At 43.7% G+C, this 21,226-nt stretch overlaps 1 protein-coding gene across 1 annotated transcript; it reads left to right on the plus strand.

Annotated features, from left to right (window-relative positions):
- The first annotated feature begins 13,574 nt into the window (after positions 1-13,574).
- LOC139445695 (very low-density lipoprotein receptor-like) lies at positions 13,575-20,963 on the plus strand. The gene is made up of 2 exons (XM_071226897.1): positions 13,575-13,679; positions 20,205-20,963. Exons 1-2 carry the CDS (start codon positions 13,575-13,577, stop codon positions 20,961-20,963), a joined length of 864 nt encoding a protein of 287 aa, XP_071082998.1.
- Positions 20,964-21,226: the final 263 nt, after the last annotated feature.

Below are 21,226 nucleotides of genomic sequence, written 5' to 3' on the forward strand. Positions count from 1 at the left end.
CCCGACTGATGCAAGGACAGATGAACACGACATTGGTAAGCACTGATGGAATGTTCAGATGTCATCTGGTACAGCAATTAATTTTATTATCAATAACATTGATAAGCATCCTCGTAATAGCAACTGATGATTAATAAATGATTTCATATTGAAGTCTAATGTTTCTTGTCAACATAATACTGATGTACATTTCATACGTGATTCATTAGTGTGTAAATTGATATCGACATAGCAAACGAGTCGAGCACACAAAGGAATAGGCCGTTAATAGTATCAAATATGAGTCAACGAGTTATAATCCCTATAAATTAGCCCCAATATGATGTTATTGATTCGTGGTATACATATGATTGAAATGAACACCTGTCACAATCAGCTGGCCATGTACATTTACAACTATTAAGACTGCAGTTTGGAAATACATTAGTTTTATTGACGTTTGATGGATGTATCTAACTGTAATGTACCACAATACTTTGACGTCGTACTTTTCTATCAGTAGTGAGTGAGTCGGCGTGGTTTTATGTGTCGTTTGTTAAAATGTAAACAATAATAGTCACACAAGGGATTCGAAACAGGGTCCGCGACTTGGCGAGCGAATACTTTAACCAATAAACTACTCATGGGCTTTTCCTATATTTAAGACCTAAAAAATAATTTTGTTTTTTTCTGAGCACCTATACTCCGCATCTGTGATCCTACGACCCGAAACTGATGACAATATTTAAATACCCGATTGCCTATTGGGCTGGTAAACAACTCACTGAGCCAAACGAACATTCGTATCATGTTGTCAATGAGGGAAAAGCTAAAATATCAATATACTCCGACAATGACACTTCCACAGAAAAAATCTAAATATTCTGTCTCCAAAAGACACAATGCCGCCATTAAGTAACATTCAGAAGAAGATGGAGAATTGTCAATGCCTCCACAATCGAGAGCAACAATTCGTTGCGACATGTTATACTTCAGAAATTTGGAATTCTATGTTCTCGATGATTAAAAAACACACACCAAAAGAAAGTGTTTTTTCGTAATCAGTAACCAGAGGTTTATCTGCAACCTCAAAGCTGAAGGATGGTAGACCCCCACACTCGGAGGCTGAAGGTAGCGAGCCCTCTAAATACTCCTGACCTTGAAGTGCGGTTGACTTCACATCTTCTGCCTAAAAAGTCATCACCATCCTTCATTTGGTACATAATTCATTCCTATTTATCGTTTATCATTAAACCAAAAGTAATGACATTTTATTACATATTTGTGCTTCACTTGCTCCTGAAGTCAGTGTTACTGCCGTAGCTAACATCAACGTCTCCGCCGTGCAATACGCTTAATTTAATTTCAGTTGACGTGTAACAATCCCATGTGTTGAACGCTACATGCCAAAGGTTACCGTCAGTACATTCTCCGCATTGTCATCACTACATTGACAGAATTAACCATCCAAACTTAAAAAGAGTCATCTTATACTAATCGATCCGTGCAAAGCCATCGAGTGCAATTCACGATAATATGTTTGATCTGTTAAAGGATCCTGATATGTCTTTTGTCAACTACTTTCGTCATTTCAAAATCGCACAAAACAACTTCAAACAATCTTTGTGACATCGCCTTCAAAGCTTAGAAGACAATCGAAATGAGGGGTTCCCGTCAACGCTTCGATGCGACCTTGTATATCGATATGTAACTCTAGAAAACCTTTCCATTTCAGATGCAAACAAGCATGGCTGATACCGCCCCTGGCGCCTTCAAAGGGAAGGAAGGCTAGGAGAAGGGGAAGGTACGGTATTATCATGTCGCCTGCTATTGTCTTCAAGTCTTTGAGGAGGGTCAATGCGTGCATCTTAAATGAGCGTAATGGGCAACGTCAAGCGAAAGCGCGGGAAATAAACACTGATAAATGCGGATCGATTGATCGTCTGCTCGGAGATGTCGTCTGGTGCAGGTTCATTAGGTGCAAAGTATAGGGAGGCAGACTCGTGGAAGGGGAATAACTGGATGAAGAATGTGTGTATTGCCATCTTGGTGATATTTAACATATGTATGTTGCCTCATATTTTGAACTTTTGTTTTTTTTGCATTATCGGCTCATATACATTCTTCCTGCACGTAATTTAACCACATTGGCATTCAATTGCATGAATAAATGAATATCACTTGGTGATTGTGAACAGATAATATGCACGTTCGGGTTCAGCATGGACATCATGTATTGTGTATGGAACATATTCCCTGCCATAAAAAGTGCCGGCATTTCTAGCAGTACTGCATCGCCTTTCTGTACCAAGTGTGAACTCAGGTCGAGGAAGAGGCTTCTCACAGGACGATGAATAGAGCTATTTAAGTATGGATTAACTCACTTGCTTTCTGTTGCGAAAACAGGATCTAATTATTCCTTTATCATGTCGAAGGTTTATGCTGTAACGCTTTACATCTTGCCATTTTGATATTTCAAATATTTGCGCAGAGGAAAATGACTAATTGGCCCCATCCTGTCATAAATCTGCAGCTTCAAAAGCACTCCTTTCCGCAGAAGTGAGTTGTGACGTAACGATTTTTTAAAATAATCTTGAAGTTTATTCGTTGCAAACACAGTGTATTAATAATAATATACACTTCTTCGAGGGTCATACACATGGAGCGCTAGGTAAGGATGTGATATATGGATGAACAACTTCTTTATTACAATAAATCACGTCACTCCTGATTATAATAGAGTTGTTCATCCATATATCTTATCCTTACTTAATAATATACACTTTGTTTGCGTGAGTCGGGACGGAGTACAAGCCGCTAAATCATATCGACAACAAGTGAGTGATTGTGTTTGGTTTCAGTGAGCTTTGTACAGTATTTCAGTTATATCACGGTGTGTCAGCGTGATGTGGGAGGAAAGCCGGAAGTGATGCAGGTCTTAGACGTTTTCCACTTTTACCACCCATGATCACCGATATGGTGCAGACAAACCTAGAAACATAATCAGGGTCAGACTAGGAATCGAACCTAGGACCATAGTTTCTTTCATGCCGAAGGGATGCAACTATGCGTCTCGATGCTGGGGTCACCCCTCGTAGATGTTGATGTTGCAGTCGGCGTAGACGTAGGCAGTTGTAAAGTGGGGGAATGGGTATGGGGGTCCAGTGGTACGGGAATACAGCACCACCTTTATCTGAAAGAAACAGGTTATTCACAGTCACCATAAACAGTATGTGTAGACAGTGTGCGAGTGATGTTTTTTTCCGTTTGTATTCCAATATATCACTGCTGACGGAAACAAAAATGGGCTTCGCACATTGTAGTCGTGCGGGAGCTCGAACCGGTGTTCGGTGTGACGAGCGAATACTGAAACAACTATCTCCTCCCACCAGGAGTCAGCGAAGGTACCGCGTTTCTGTATCAGCAGTAATGATCATATACTAGTCAAAAGAAGTCAGGGTCCACCCGATTCTTTCATGTTATTGCAGTTAACCAGTCATGTTGTAGACGTTAGACGTGTTCCACTTCGGTGTAACTAACGGACACAGGTTTGGTGATGACAAACCTAGAAACATATTCAAACTGAACGGGATTCGACACCTGGAACATAGGTGTCCGGCACGCCTAGGGGACGTGATATCCCGTCCTGTTTGCAATGTGGAGCGTTGTCTGATGAGGGGACGTGATATCCCGTCCTGTTTGCAATGTGGAGCGTTGTCTGATGAGGGGACGTGATATCCCGTCCTGTTTGCAATGTGGAGCGTTGTCTGATGAGGGGACGTGATATCCCGTCCTGTTTGCAATGTGGAGCGTTGTCTGATGAGGGGACGTGATATCCCGTCCTGTTTGCAATGTGGAGCGTTGTCTGATGAGGGGACGTGATATCCCGTCCTGTTTGCAATGTGGAGCGTTGTCTGATGAGGGGACGTGATATCCCGTCCTGTTTGCAATGTGGAGCGTTGTCTGATGAGGGGACGTGATATCCCGTCCTGTTTGCAATGTGGAGCGTTGTCTGATGAGGGGACGTGATATCCCGTCCTGTTTGCAATGTGGAGCGTTGTCTGATGAGGGGACGTGATATCCCGTCCTGTTTGCAATGTGGAGCGTTGTCTGATGAGGGGACGTGATATCCCGTCCTGTTTGCAATGTGGAGCGTTGTCTGATGAGGGGACGTGATATCCCGTCCTGTTTGCAATGTGGAGCGTTGTCTGATGAGGGGACGTGATATCCCGTCCTGTTTGCAATGTGGAGCGTTGTCTGATGAGGGGACGTGATATCCCGTCCTGTTTGCAATGTGGAGCGTTGTCTGATGAGGGGACGTGATATCCCGTCCTGTTTGCAATGTGGAGCGTTGTCTGATGAGGGGACGTGATATCCCGTCCTGTTTGCAATGTGGAGCGTTGTCTGATGAGGGGACGTGATATCCCGTCCTGTTTGCAATGTGGAGCGTTGTCTGATGAGGGGACGTGATATCCCGTCCTGTTTGCAATGTGGAGCGTTGTCTGATGATACATTATGTACTGTTACCACCAAAATCTGCCATTATATACTGAACCGCAAAAGAAACGCCACCCTAAGTAACATTGATTGAAATGTTGTCATTTAAATATCTGGGTAATATTTTTCAAAGTTTCTAAAATTTAACATTACTTTGTCCAGAAAAATGAAATTTGATGACAAAAAACAAAGCAGATGTCAATAAAACCATCGCATCACGGCAACGGCCATGGTAACCCGATGCACGTGAGTTCCGTGAAAATTGAAATGCACATGCTTTCCCCTATTTCTTGCCTTATAAAATCCACCCAGATCGGATAATTTATTCGTTATTGCTACCACATACCAAGATTGACAAGAAATCAGCGACACCAAGCCCTTGGACGATTGCAAGATGGACAAACCGCCCGGCAAGTAGCCAATGCATTTCAAGTCCACGTAAGGACAATATATACAGGCTCCAGCAACGGTACTAGACTACCAACACTACAGATGACCAACCACCTAGTAGAAGACCAAGGGTCACCATCCGACGTCAGGATGGTCTGATTGTGCGACAGCATCTTCAATATCACTTTGTTACTGCTGCGGAAACTGCTCGACAGACCATGGGGACACACCAGCGGCACATTAGTGCGGACACCGTGCGTCGACGATTGACGAGCAGACCCCTTCACTGCCACAGGCAACACCGAGGACCAATTCTGACACCACGTCATCGCCGGGACCGTCTTCAGTGGGCAACACAGCACCAGCATTGGCGCCACCAGTAGTGAGAAGAGTCCTCTTCTCAGACCAGAACCGTTACTTTATCTCAACAGCAGACGGCTGAGAGAGAGAGAGTCTGGTAACGTCATGGGGAACGTTATTCGGATGCTTGTGTTGTTGAGAGAGACTCGTGGGGTGGTCCGAGCATCATGGTGTGGGGTGGAATTGGTACTTGCACAGAGGGTCGACCCTGTGGTCTTCCAGAACATCGGTCCAGGGAGAGGCAATGGTGTCCCAGCAGCAGCTCAGTACATTGATCAAGTCTTGAGACCACACGCCATACCTCATTTGGCGCGTCGCCGCAAACACGAGTTTCAGCATGATAGCGCCTGTGCCCACACTGCGAGAGCAACAAGAGCCTTCCTCCAGCAGAATGGCATCAGTGGCGTGCCCTCAGTCCCGATTTAAATCCCATTGAGCACATGTGGGACCAGATTCAAAGACGGCTGAATAACGTCCGACCATGGCCGACAACTGCAGCTGAACTGCGTCAGGCGTTCCTGACTCAAGTGGGCTAAAGTGCCTAAGACCTTGATCAACCGCCTCATCAATTCCATGCATCGACGTTGAACGGCAGTCATCGATGCATATGGCGGACACACGAGATACTGACTTATGATGCCATTTTCTCATAGACAAGACTTGTGTTTCACTTTAAGAACATGTGCCACTTTAATTTCAACCTTAATGATCAGTTTTGCCAAGTTTCATCTATTTAATATGTCTCGATGTATGTTTACAGTGTTTGGACAAATAGGATTTCTTATATATCTATCCATAGTGACGTTTCTTTTGCGGTTCAGTATATTTACCAAAAATATGTATGTATGTATGTATGTGTGTGTCCGTGTGTGCGTGTGTGTGCGTGCGTGCGTGCGTGCGTGCGTGTGTGTGTGTGTAAACAGTTGTAGTGGAGTGAAGTCGAGTTCGGTATGTGATTCCACCAAGCATCTTACACCAAGTGTCGTTTAGATAGTTCCTGCGTTTTCTTATATAGGGTGTATTTTTATCGCTGCCAGTCTTGCGAAGTCATTGTAGATCGATATAAATGTCATTAAAATATCAATGTCATTATTTCAACGTGAGAATGTCATGTACAAATCACTGTCACGTGCGAGAGTCAGTCATAATGTAAACCCTGCCAGTCACCACAAATAAGACACAGTCTTCAAACAGAATAGTACATTGTATTACGTTTTCCGTTTTTCGCATTATATCAAGTTGACAATAGTAACTTATGTTTATGTTAAAGGACGTGACGATCGAAATGACTTAAAATTCAACACTAACTTAATTAGTCGGCATATTAAATATGTCGAATTGCTAAAATGTGTTTGTTTGTTTGTTGTTTAACGCCGCAATATTCCAGCTACATAAAAGCGACTTGTGATTAATCGGGCATGGGCCGGACAAGCCAGTGATTAATAGTATGAGCAACGTCCCGTGTCTTCATGGCGCTGTCAACCCCTAAACGGGAAACAGGTTGGTGGGGACACAGTGTACCCACAATCACCCAGGAGAGGGGACGACTATTTACTGAGTGTACTTGGATGCGTTAGACCCGTTTGCATGGGTAGCTGTGGTACACGAGAGTGTTGAAATAACTGAGCAGTTCCTTGTGAAGATCCGGGTAGAGGCGACTATGTTTGTAAGAGGCGACTAACGGGATCGGGTGGTCAGCCTCACTGACTAAGTAGATGCATGTCATCCAATTCCAATTGCGTGGATCGATGCTCATGATATCAAGCACTGGATTGTGTGGTCCAGACTCGATTATTTACAGAGCGCTGTCATATAGCTGGAATATTGCTGAGTGCGGCGTTAAACAACAAACAAACAAATCTTACGCCATTCGTCAGCGACAAGTCAGCTCTATGACACCGATATACCGCGTGCTGAAGCACGCTCGGAGTAGGAAATCACCAATGGTTAACAGTATGAGCATACTTCCACGGCGGGTACGATGACACACGAACACAGCCAGGTCACAGGAGAGTGATGTCAGCTACACAATGTTCACATGTGGCATCACCTGAAACCCATTTCGGATAGCTTATTGATAACTATCCATGCGGTCGACAAAACGTGTTAAGTGTCATGCATCTTTTTGATTTGATTTGTTTATATTAAACTGACTTGATAGAACGACTTCTTCAAAGAAATGCATATCGTTTGAAATTAAACTCAGGTGAACGAACAGGTGATAACAAACTTGGCAAATATCTAAACTACCGGGTAGAAGAAAGTCTACGCTTGAAAGTTGGATCTGACCCAAACATTACAAACGTTATCAAAACGTTACGGAGATGATAACATTTTAAACTTAAAGTCCAAAACACCGTTATGATACCCGTATCAAATATATCACCATCGAATAACCATTTCTTGCTTGTTTCATTCACCCACCATCAAACAAGGGTGTCCACTTTCTATTGCCGGGAGCACGGGTGACCCAGTCGTCTATGGCGCCGCGATTCGCTGTGCAGAGTTGCGTCCCTTGGGCACACCAGAAACCTAGGATTGTGGGTTCGAATCCCGGTTCGCCCCGATTATGTTTCTAGGTTTGTCAGCACCATACCCGAGCTCGTGGGTTTCACCGAAGTGGTAAACGTCTGAGACCTGCATCACTTCGGGCTTGGACACACCGTGATATAACTGGAATACTGTTAAAAGCGGCATTAAACCCAACTCACTCACTCACTCATTCACTTTCTATTGCCGGCAGTTATATCTCAAAGTGTTTCTTATTATGCACATCTTGTGGTCGAAAAGGGACCACGATTTGGTCTTCAGTAATGTATGATTGAGATATGTATACGTTGTATAAGCATATGTTTGTAGTTCGACATAAAACAAATACCGTTTACTGTTTGCGTGTGATAGACATGTTGAGGTGTAGGGATATACTTACGTTTTACTGACATTAACATTCGCAGCTGTCTGTCATACAGCCCTTGAAACATTTGCCCATGCAAGTGTATAATAGGCCAAATACTACTACGGTTCCTGTAACTGAAGAGAGGTCACTGGTCTACTTTTTTAATATTTTATTAACATAATTCTCCTGGAAAATGTGTTCATTTCCGAGAGTGTGCATTCTCGTTTGATTTGCAACACCAAACTTTGGTTGATTTTAACTCCAGTAGTACAAAGATGGGATTGACACCATGGAACTCACTTACAGAATGTACCCACCGCCACGTATCAATCAGACATGTCAATACAACGGCGGATATGAACTGCATTCTGTAACACGTGCGCTGGCAATGAAAACCATTCCACTGTCAGTCAATGTCGTTGAACTGACAGGCGTAGATTTCACTCGAGGAACAATGGATACACTTGTGTGAAATCTTAACGAATGGTCTCTGTGACATAAACAGCGAATCGGAAATGACGTCAGTTTATTAAAAAAGCAACATCATTGTGTGACCTATTGTACTCGAAGTTAATATACAAAAATATTCATACATTAGTATATAAATGTACAAAAGACGAAACAACAACGGCATCGGCATTGCTATATACTGTCATTTCTTTTATCACTGGCATACATGTAAGTAAACTATATTGGTTTAATTGAACTTCGATAATATACGTAGAACGTACACGAGGTCATGCCGGCCACAATGTTAACGCTGGACGATCGTATTATTCTACATGGACATAGCAGTCTTCGGAAAATATTAAGAAAAACAGAAATACGAAATGCCGTTCGTTTATTATGATAATTTTCTGGAAAGAGAATACTGAAAGAATGAGTAATGTGTTCTTTTATTAAAAATAAACACTTTAATTTTGAGCATAAGCATTTTAATGTCGAGACTGAATGGCAGCGTGAAATACAAAATGGTTAAAAAGTTTCCCTCACGTGATCACTGAGAGCTGGGGCACAGCGCGTGAGTAGTAATCACAGACTTTAACGACAGGCCTGAATTCTAACATCATCCAAATAGTGCCTACTTTCCTTATACAACATGACAGTTAAGTGAATAATATTATATGAAATATTACAAAGTGAATTTAGTAACGCTTATTTTACTTCGACGAGGCACGTACCATTTGTAACACCAAACTTTGCCTCGGGCCTATTTTCAAATTTCGCTTGATGAATGTATAAATGTAGGTCATTGTATCAAGTTTGTGCTTTTATTCGCAACGCAAAGCGTATTTATGCTGTAAAGTATAAATGAATTCACGACAGGAATCATACACCGTTTCCCGCCAGATTGGTGATATCAGACGAGCCGGAAGCTCTTGTTTCAGTTTGCTGTGTATTTGAGTGAGTATCGACTTAATTATACCACTTCTGTATTAATGATGTTTTCGGTTGATACATCGACGTTTACATGAACTCAGCCCGATTACCGTATTCAACGTAATAAGCGCCCCGCTCTAAGAAGTGCCCACGGCGATATTTGTTAATATATTGGCTAGTGAACAATCCCAATTAGCACCCCTTCCGATTGATCAATGTAAAAAAGACTTATTTAGTCGCGTATAATACGCACTCGTGTGTTATATGCACCCTTAATTATGGACAATTCTGAAAGGATATATATATCGTATATATACATTTCAGGCTGTCAGCATAAACCACGAAATTTATCTTTCAACTCAAATATTATTCTAATAAGAATCTGAAATCTCTTATGCGGATCCCAAAAGTGGAAACCAATTTGGTTGATTTCGTGATGCCCCAACCAGCCGATGACGCCCCATGCTTGAAATCCACATTGTCATATACTCATGTGCTAAATTAGTTACAGTAGATTAACAACGGCAATGCTTACAAATTTAGAGAATAGGAAGAATTAATTGCATTTTTTGTGTGTTTAATTAAAAATGAGTGACTTAAACAACAACGCAAATGTCACTTTAATAACCTAATATATATAATTCCGTATGTGTGGTACATGTAGGTAATTTAATCACTTATATTCAAAATTGAATTCATTTGAAAATTATGCTATTGTGTTCATTTATGTATAGGGGCGGTCGGGTAGCCTTACTGGTTAAAGCCTTCGCTCGTCACGCCGAAGACCCGGGTTCGATTCCCGACATGGGTATAATGTGTGAAGCCCATTTCTGGTGTCCCCCGCCGTGATATTGCTGGAATATTGCTAAAAGCAGCGTAAAACCATACTCACTCACTCACTCAGTTATGTATACGTCATCATGTATAGTTTCATGTGCAGTACCCGTCCAAACCTAATCATAAACCTAAGAAACCTCTGCTAAAAGCAGAGTCCGTTGTAAAATTACGACTGCATGATAAGCATGCGTTTATGAACGACAACCAAATAGTTACTGAACTTTAACATGCTGCATGTTTGATGACATACGTAAAGAAATGATACTCACTCACTCACCAAGCTAACATTACAGTTACCACCGTCGTCAGAATGCATGTCTGGTGGACCCGTTAAGATCTGGATTACAATAGGTCTTCAGCAAAACCATGCTTGCCGTAAATGGTGACTATGCTTGTCGTAAGAGGCGACTAACGGGATCGGGTGGGCAGGCTCACTGACTTAGATGATGCACGTCATCGATCCCAATTGTGTATAACGATGCTCAAGTCAATAATTGGATTGTCTGGTCCAGACTCGATTATGTACAGACCGCCGTCATATAGCTGGAATATTGTTGAGTGCGGCGTTAAATAACAAACAAACAAACCTGGTGTATATATCTCCCGAACACGTGCGTCCGTCATCCGCATCAACAAGTCATGCCATACATCATGTCAATTTCAAGCGATCTGATATGTACACGAGTACAGCTGTAGGGAACCGGTCGCCGAGCACTCTGTGTCCATGGTCAACTCGCCCTGACAGGAAATGTACGCTCGTGGCTTACACTACACGGAAACAAAGAAGAAGTATGTAGCGACACAATGACTTCGGTTGTGGCATGTACTTGTTGATGCAATAGGTGCCGGTTGTTATCTTCCACGTGAGTCAAAGACATGCTTGTGAAATGTACACGGGGACTTGGTAGTACTTAGAACTGCTATAAGATATCCTGCAGTCCTGACAACCCAGCAGTGCATGTTTCACGTTACACTAACATATTGTCTATGACATCTTGCATTTCACAATACATTCCTCGAAACTAAAAAAAGAAAATTTTCTGAAGAGAGATGACTATCCTTGCCTTTTTATTATCTATTTATAAAAAAAATGTATCCCAAGGTCACGGGGCAGGACCAGTTACACGTGTACACTCGTTTGTTTGTTTGTTTGTTTGTTTGTTTGTTTGTTTGTTGTTTAACGCCGCACTCACCAATAGTCCAGCTATATGACGGCGGTTTGTTAATAATCGAGTCTGGACCAGACAATCCAATAATTGACATCATGAGCATCGATCCACGCAGTTGGAATACGATGCCGTGCATCATCCAAGTCAGCGAGCCTGACGACCCGATCCCGTTAGTCGCCTCTTACGACAAGCATAATTCCTTTTACGGCAAGCATGGTTTGCTGAAGACCTATTCTAACCCGGATCTTCACGGGTATATACACACGTGTGTCACGACTCCTCGTGCAACCCGTTTTCAATGAAAATGTATAATAAATTACCAGAAATACAGAATTAGAGTCCAAATACAAGGTCTGATCTACTGTAATTCTCATTGTTTTGTACGACACAGGTAGTGTCTGAGATCGTTTGAAGGGTGACCCAAGTTTTTGTAACTGCAATTCGGAAAGATCCGAGATAACAAGTACATTTATCAAAGTGTTTCAGGACTGAATCCCTTATGCAGCTCAAAGTGACGATGACAAGATTTGCTTCACTCTTCACCGAATAACTCTTATTTATTTGTTTCATTTTAGCCACTATACTTTATACACTTCATATAGAACTGCATGCACACCGTCCCCTGTCTCAGTCTCTACCTAGGAGCAATATATATATAAGTTGCAAGACCTTGTGCCCAGTTCTGTTTCCTGGTTACACAATCTGTTTAAAGTGAGTGTTAAAAACTTTACCCGGATTGTAAAAAATGCCAACGCTGTAATTGTTTAAAATGTAGATAAATTAATGTGGATCTTGTTTTACGCTGTATATAAATTAAAGTAGATCGCCTTTATACGGTTTTATTTGACATTTGTGGACATTTTAAAGGATAAAATGACATGTTTCAGTTATGTGATGTGTTTATGTATTCTACATGAATGTAAATTATTAAAACTAAAATGAATATCTTAAAATGACTTGTCAAGATCAAGAATGTCATAAGCGTGTGTGTGTGTATGCGTGTGTGTGCGTGCGTGTGTTTGTGTGCGTGTGTGAGCATGCGTGTTTGCATGTGTGCATATGTGTGCTTGTATGTCTATCTGTCTGTCTGTCTGCTTGTTCTAGAACAGCGAGTGAGTGAGTGAGTGAGTATGGTTTAACGCCGCTTTTAGCAATATTCCAGCAATATCACGGCGGGGGATACCAGAAATGGGCTTCACTCATTGTACCCATGTCGGGAATCGAACCCGGGTCTTCGGCGTGATGATCGAACGCTCTAACCACTAGGCTACCCGACCACCCCTGTTCTAGTACAGACCAGTGCCAGCATCATTGTGCTAGCCCACTGAGATACCATGCCGCAGTTTAAAAGGATACCCAACAATAATATACACTCCAAGTAGACCAGTCATTGTTGTCTCTCCTAAACGCCGGGCGCCAGGGTAACGTCAAGTACCATTTAATAACGTCTTTTGGCTCTTAAATATGAGAGAAAACAGTTCACGTGAGCATCAATTTCATGAACATCCTAGTCTAGTGTCTATTTCATGGTCTCTGATGTGAGGGATTACAAGGAAGGTGCCGGGTTTTACTCTCATCTCCCCTCCCCCAAATACGGCCACGTCCGCCTGTAATTATGAACGCATTCACCACAGACGGACATTGCCCCAGCCGGATTATGTGACTAGTCACAGACCACCTAGAAGGTGAATACCACACAGAGACCATATTCATGACAAAGTAAACAATGTGGTCTTGTAGGATCCTGGAATATAATGTATATATTAAATAAAGCGATACAGATTTGCCTTGTCACGACATGTCAACGTCACGTCATATCAAGAATATAAGAGTATTGTATCACCACACACATATCGGTTTCCACGATACAGGTGTATTAATGAGATTGAATTAAACAAAATTAATGAATACTTCATAGGATATTTGAAATACACATCTCATGCGAAATAACTAAGTCCATTGTTTTAAGAAGGGTTTTAACCGGATAGTTAATTAATATGGATATCGCGTTGTAACAATGAACAGTGTCCCGTCCGCGAGTGTACCGGAGCACCATCAAGGTGGTAATGAATTCAGGGGTCGACTCCTCGCGCTGCTATGGGGGACATGGTGTGTTGACAGGTAAACCCCCCACTAAGTACCTGTGTCAGACTGACGGACGGGACCCCCAGGTAACGTCAGGTAGATGGGGGGGTGGAGAAAACCATACACCGTGCAACACATCCAAGAAGAAGGGAGTCGCCATCTTGTCACATTTCTGCATGTGCACACCATGTATTGACGTGTAGGGATAATGATTTATTTTTTTTGAATTGTGTTTGTAGTGAAGACTGAGCACTCAATTTCATGATGTCTAAAACAAATTGTCAATGTAAGAGAATAACCAGCTTTAATTTTCAGGAGTAGAAAACAGAAGTAGAATTTGTTTCAGAATTTCTTTTACTATAAAAGCTCCCTTTAACTGGTGTGTATATATTATACATAGCGAGAAGAACATCCCTATAAGGTGGGGTGAAATTGGGTTAATAGTCGCGTCCAAGATTATTGCACTTATATAGCGACGTGCGCGCGTGCATGCGTGCGTGCACGTGTGTGTGTGTGCTTGTACTAGTCTGGACTGATGCCGATGTATAGTGCAAGCCAACTGAGATACCATGCCGCAGTTTAACATGAATACCCCACTCAGACACAGTTTCTGACTCCGAGCCGACCAGTCCTTGTTTTAGCCCCTTAATGCCGAGCGCCAGACAGGGTAACAACAAGTACCATCTTTTAACGTCTTTTGGTATGACGCGGCCGGAGATCGAACCCCGGATCTTCCGCTTCTCCGGGCGGACGCTCTACCACAGACCACGGAGGCGGTCTATATAAAAAGAAGGAGCATTTTACCCGGACACCTGCTAGTTTAAAAACGCATGTTGTCTTTTTACAGGTAAGCTAGTATACATATAGGCTGTTCTGGGTAATCACGTCTGTAAGCTGCTTTACGCTGGAAGCACGATTTGGTGATACTCATATTTATGTCCCTATACCGTGTGAGCCAGTTATTTACATGTTTAAACGTGCGTTGGAATTCCGGAATTAGATTTAGCCTGTTGTCGGAGGAAAGGTCGTTCTGAAGTTACCCGTAATGGGATTTTCCTCAGATCATTGTTTAGCGCCAGCGAGAACTTCGATCTATCTGATTTTAATGAGATTGGGGGTCACTGTGGCAGTTGATATTTTAAATATAGACAACCAAAAAACCGACTGGCAAAGGTATAGAGGCTGAAGTACCGTCAGTTATCAATGGTTCGCTTGGCTCGATGCTCGAACCAGCGACCAAGTATTCCTCTGTCTCCGGCTCGAACATCCATTCGTGATTGCAAGTCGACGTGACATGGATGCATATTACACAAACAACACTCATTACGTGAACATGACTACGGTCATATGGTTTACCAGATACATGATCGTGACACAGGTTAGGCGTCACATCCTATACGAAACCCGCGGACATGGCCCTTGAAACATGACCAGGTGAGGTGAGGTGAGGTGAGGTGAGATGAAATTGGGTTGAACGTCGCGTCCAAGATTATTGCACTTATATAGCGACGTGCATGCACGTGTGTGTGTGTGTGTGTGTGTGTGCTTGTGTTTGTGTGGCTGCTTGTACTAGTTCGGACTGATGCCGATTTATAGTGCTAGCTCACTGAGATACCATGCCGCAGTTTAACATGAATACCCCACTCAGACACAGTATACTGACTCCGAGCCGACCAGTCCTTGTTTTAGCCCCTTATGCCAAGCGCCAGACAGCGTAACAACAACCCCGAACCTTCTGCTCTCCGGGCGGACGCTCTACCACTAGACCACGGAGGCGATCCAAACATGACCAGGACGAATCTGAGATTCGAACTCACGTGTATAATATTCTTGCACTTCGAGGAGCGTTGTGTAAACGAAACAATAGTTTGTACGGGAGATTTGATTTACGAGAGTCTCCATTTAAAAACATGCCCGTAATACAATTATATAAAGTGTACATGAATTAAGTTTTTAACATTATCATATGATATAATAGCTATTGATAAGAGAACAAAGATTCTAAGATTTGTAGGGCAACGACCATAGAGTACACATTTTATCGTATAAGACTATTAACCTACAATATCTCATCCGACGAAACAGCTTGTAAATTTCAATTAATACTGACAGCTGACGAAGATCAAATGCAATGCAATGTAATAACACTGCAATGAAATGGAAAGTAGCCAAGATGGTCCTATGTGGAAGATATTTCCGTAGCCACGTTCTAGGCATGTAAGCGTAATTTACAACTAATGTTTGCGAGTAAATCAACGTCATGTACCGAGTGACCTCTAACCCCTGGTCAGGTCACGTGCAAGGCTGTACACAGCCCAGATGGCCGACGGTACGTCAGGCAATGTTCACGTTGTGCAGTGCAGGTGTAAATATCGGTGTCGGCCTAGACACTAGGATGTTGGATGTATGTCATGTCACGTCTCTGATTTGTGACCACAGACAGCTGAGTGGTTGCAATATACATTCAGGAGTAACTAACCGTATTGTGGTATTTGCTGCTCTGATACCAGATCCGAATACCGCGTCTTTAGACACGGGTACACAAATCAGAGTTGACATGTGACAGCTGGGTGAAATGCGAATCATCGTTAACATGTGTGAACATCCAGCTTTCATACACCTCAATGGTGGCTTCGCCATGGTTGTACGTTCATAATTTTTCAAATATTTGGGATAACTTACTTTTTAAACAAATAAGAGTGAGTGAGTTGGGTTTAACGCCGCTTTTAACAGTTATATCACGGCGTGTCAGCTTAATGTGGGAGGAAAGCCCGAAGTGATGCAGGCCACAGACGTTTACCACTTCGGTGAAACCCACGAGCACGGGTATGGTGCTGACAAACCTAGAAACATAATCGGAGCGAATAGGGATTCGAACCCACAATCATAGGTTTCTGGCGCGCCCAAGGGACGCAACTCTGCACAGCGAATCGCGGCGCCTTAGACGACTGGGCCACTCGTGCCCCCTAAAACAAATAAGAAATGAAAAGATAACTGTATTCTTTAACCGACGCTGGTCAATACCAGTGCTTCACAGGTGTATACATGTATGTTTATAGCATGTGTCATGCTCTGAAAATAATGACAAAGTTTTCATTGTATGACTTATAACCGTCACCAACTACAAGGAGTGGGACTGGGACGTTTCTTTAAATAATTCGTTTCAGAAAATACTGGGTAAACTAATTCGCTTCATGTTTAACAAGCAAACGAATTGATCGCCAGGCAAGCTAGATGTCTTGAAAAAACAGATGTAAATAATCGTACAGATCTTCCTTCCTGAGAAACTAATGACTTGAAACAGAGGCAGGAAACTATTATATGGCTGGTCCAAGACGCTCGGACGAGCAAGCAACACACAGGAATTCTTCACAACGGTCTTTGCGCTCAGACGATCGCAACTCCCATGTTTTACCCATGACAGTCGTCCTGCTATGACTGCCGGACGCACGTGTGTGCAAGGCGTCGTTGTTGTGCACTCCCGTGGATCGTGCTACGTTTCTGCATTGGTCACTCACACTATCGACTGAACGTGATCTGATGAGACGCATCGCGCGTCTCCTTGACGTCGGCTGTTGTGAAAACGTCGTTTACGTTGTTCATATCCAACTCATACTTCATTAAGTAATTAACACTCACTGGTAGATATTTAATGACTGACTGACACAATGTCCAATGCAATATAAAACTCTGTTTGCACTCAGCAATTTTCCAGCTATAAAATGACGGTCTGTAATAATATCGAATCTGGACCAGACAATCATGACAATCTGGATCGACATCATGAGCCTCGATCTACGCAATGGGGAGACGATGACATGAATCTACCAAGTCAGCGAGCCTGACCACCCGAAGTATGGGTTGCTGAAGACCAACCCGTAATCCTCACGGGACTCAATTCTGTTGTATAGTATAGAAAGAAATTATCAAGGACACCTTGTTCAATCCCACAACGCCATTGTAACAGTAGCAGTGATAAGATCCCTTTGTGGAACGGGGCCAGATACCTGATTCCTGCAAGTGCCTAACGTGTATTTTTAATTGTGTATCGGATAGACACGGATTAATTAGATATCGGTCATAGTTGCATCATACAAGTATCGCCGTATATGGTCCAATTTGATTATGTCATGTATGAAGCTGAGGTTAGGAAAAGTAGAGCCCCGTTAATCAGAACTGTTCCTTAAAGGAGAAAGTATTAACAGATCAATAAAAGATGACTGAATGCCCCTTTAATGCCCCGCTATTAATCGTTCCTAAGACGGAGATCCGGTTTTCACAGGGTCCGAAAAAGCGAGGTCTTACCTGATATTCCCACTCTTAATCGTCCGTAAGGAGGGGTCCCAGGATTCACAGTGTCCGGACTAGCGAGGTTCCACTCTGGACACTCCTTTTATTTGTTCGTAAGGAGGGGTCCAGGATTCACAGTGTCCGGACTAGCGAGGTTTCACTCTGGACACTCCTACTAGTAATCGTTCATAAAGCTGGAACCCAGACTTCACAGGGTCCGACCTGACGAGGTTTCATAGTAATACAAATTACAGATCTACCTGGTATGAAATCGACCACCCCTCCACTGTAAAGTGTCAGTGAGTCATACTGACTCACGTCCCATTGTATTAACACTGGCCAAACTAGCTCTTCCTGGCTGTTTACTCAACATTCGCGTTAGCAATAACAATAACGTCTTCTCGTTCCGACTGAATTTCAAAGAAAATACACACAAGATCAACCTTAGTATTCTTTTCTTTAAAAAAATCACAACATGGTTCCCTGAATATTATCATAAACGTTGGTTAAATTCAGCGGAAAGTTTAGTTTTACTGTACAGTAAATGTGGCAGCTATGAATATCTAAACTCTGTCTCTGTATATGACAATATAAACGACGGATGTATTATTTGTATTCGACAAAACTACAGAGCGGATCTGGACAATATGCCATAAAGATGAGATAACGTCGTCTCATGCTATCGCCCTTTTGTAATAAATGTCCCCGGCAAGAATTTCATTCGGGTACAATTCATCTATGTCAATACGCCAACCGTCGATTACCACAAACCATTATCGCGATAAAACGATGGGCATGAAGACCCATTCATTGTTGCTTCAACACCGTAAAATACAAATTTAGAAACATCCATGATAACAATCTAAGGTAATAGAAATTTCCTCAACACATTGCTATTGAAACTAAACGTGCCTGAACCTTTGTCGGCGAGTGGTGGTCTGTCGCTTCACGCAGTCTACAGTCTCGGGCCAGTTTGCTGTCTTTGCAAGTTTGAAACAAGGCATTCAGCTTTCGCAGCCGCCTGATTTGAAGAGGAACAACGTCACTGGATTAACACTTTACATTTAAAGGGTTAATATGTCATTAGGCTGCTGTCATACGTGAAGATTTAGATATATTTATCACGAGTGACGACGATTTCTCGTTTCTAGGACGTGCGAGGGGTTTTTTTCTCTTGTGTGCAACCCGCCGATGCTGTTTTAGCTATTGAAACAGTTTGACACTGTTACACCATCATGTTGCTGTTTAGGGGATTGGGCGTGTGTGTGTGTGTGCGCGCGCGTGTGTGTGAGTGGCGGGGGTGGGGGTGGGGGGTATTAAAATAACGATGTCGCATTTGCTCTGATAATGTTCTTTCCGAATGTTTCGTTCCTGCGTTTAAGGGAGATAACCCCAACAGACGACATCATCTCTTAATGGGCTGTGGGGGCAGCTAGTGGTCAAAGTGTTTGCTTGTCACGTTGAGAATCGGGTTCGATTCCGAACAAAGGATACTAGAGTAAAGCACATTTCTGGTGCACCCCCGCAACGTTATTGCTAGGATAATGCTAAAAGCGGCATAAAAAAGAACACACAAACTCACTCTTCCTAACGCAACCAGTGGACACACGTACTACAAGTATAGGGTCACATTTACCAAGGGACCAAGAACAGCAATAAACAGTCCTATTTGTGTATGCCTGTGAATGAGGCGGGTTAATGAGAGATTGTCGGACTCACCCTGCTACCTTAATGATCGTGAAGTAAACCAGCCTCATGTAACGATTTGATACACCCAAATGTCGTATACAACCTAAATCACAAGCTTCTCGCACCCCGACTGATAACAGACTAATGTGCAGTGGGTAGTGCCAGGTGCGCTGGGGAAATTATTTGCTTGGTGCTAGTCATCCAAGCATCATTCCAACTGTTATTCCAGCAATCTGCGTAGGCTGTTTGTAAAGTTAATACATCAATATAATTCGTAAATAATAGTAAATGCGGCGGCTTCGGAGTGTATGGAGAGTAGGTGGTCCGCTAGTGACGCTTGACTCCATACGTGTAACGCCAGGGTAGAGACGTGTGACGCCGGGTTAGAGACGAATGACGCCGGGGTAGAGACGTGACGCCGGTGAGATGTGTGACGCCGATGGGAGACTTGTGACGTCGGGATAGAGACGCGTGACGCCGATGGGAGACGTATGAAGCTCATGGGAGACTTGTGTCGCCGGGGTAGAGACGTGTGACGCCGATGGGAGACGTGTAACGCCAGGGTAGAGACGTGTGACGCTCATGGGAGTCTTGTGACGCCAGGGTAGGGGCGTAGAGACATGTGACGCCAGGGTAGAGCGTGTGACGCTGGTGAGGAGACGTGGGACGCCGAGGTAGAGACGTGTGACGCTGGTGAGGAGACGTGTAACGCTGGTGAGGAGACGTGTGACGCCGGTGAGAAGACGTGTGACGCTGGTGAGAAGACGTGTGACGCTGGTGAGGAAATGTGTGACGCCGAGGTAGAGACGTTTGTCGCTGGTGAGAAGACGTGTGTCGCTGGTGTGAAGACGTGTGACGCTGGTGAGAAGACGTGTGACGCTGGTGAGGAAATGTGTGACGCCGAGGTAGAGGCGTGTGTCGCTGGTGAGAAGACGTGTGACGCTGGTGAGGAAATGTGTGACGCCGAGGTAGAGACGTGTGTCGCTGGTGAGAAGACGTGTGTCGCTGGTGAGGAAACGTGGGACGCCGAGGTAGAGACGTGTGTCGCTGGTGAGGGAACGTGGGACGCCGAGGTAGAGACGTGTGTCGCTGGTGAGAAGACGTGTGACGCTGGTGAGGAGACGTGGGACGCCGAGGTAGAGACGTGTGTCGCTGGTGAGAAGACGTGTGACGCTGGTGAGGAGATGTGTGACGCCGAGGTAGAGAAGTGTGACGCTGGTGAGGGAACGTTGAACGCCTGTTGGGTGGCGTGTGGAGAATGTATACCGTCAGGCTGGATACGTGTGACGCCGAGAGACAACGGGATGGAGATGTATACCGTCAAGCTGGATACGTGTGACGCCAAGAGACAACGGGATGGAGATGTATACCGTCAGGCTGGATACGTGTGACGCCGAGAGACAACGGGATGGAGATGTATACCGTCAGGCTGGATACGTGTGACGCCGAGAGACAACGGGATGGAGATGTATACCGTCAAGCTGGAGACGTGTGACGCCGAGAGACAACGGGATGGAGATGTATACCGTCAGGCTGGATATGTGTGACGCCGAGAGACAACGGGATGGAGATGTATACCGTCAGGCTGGAGACGTGTGACGCCGAGAGACAACGGGATGGAGATGTATACCGTCAGGCTGGATACGTGTGACGC

This window comes from Haliotis cracherodii, unplaced genomic scaffold (genome assembly GCF_022045235.1).
Source record: "Haliotis cracherodii isolate W230 unplaced genomic scaffold, xgHalCrac1.p SCAF_10, whole genome shotgun sequence".
NCBI lineage: Eukaryota > Metazoa > Mollusca > Gastropoda > Lepetellida > Haliotidae > Haliotis > Haliotis cracherodii.

Coding starts and splice junctions, on each gene's coding strand:
- LOC139445695 (XM_071226897.1), top strand. CDS start 13,575: ATGAATTCAGGGGTCGACTCCTCGCGCTGCTATGGGGGACATGGTGTG. Junction 13,680..20,204: donor CTGACGGACGGGACCCCCAG/GTAACGTCAGGT, acceptor ATGTGACGCCAG/GGTAGAGCGTGTGACGCTGG.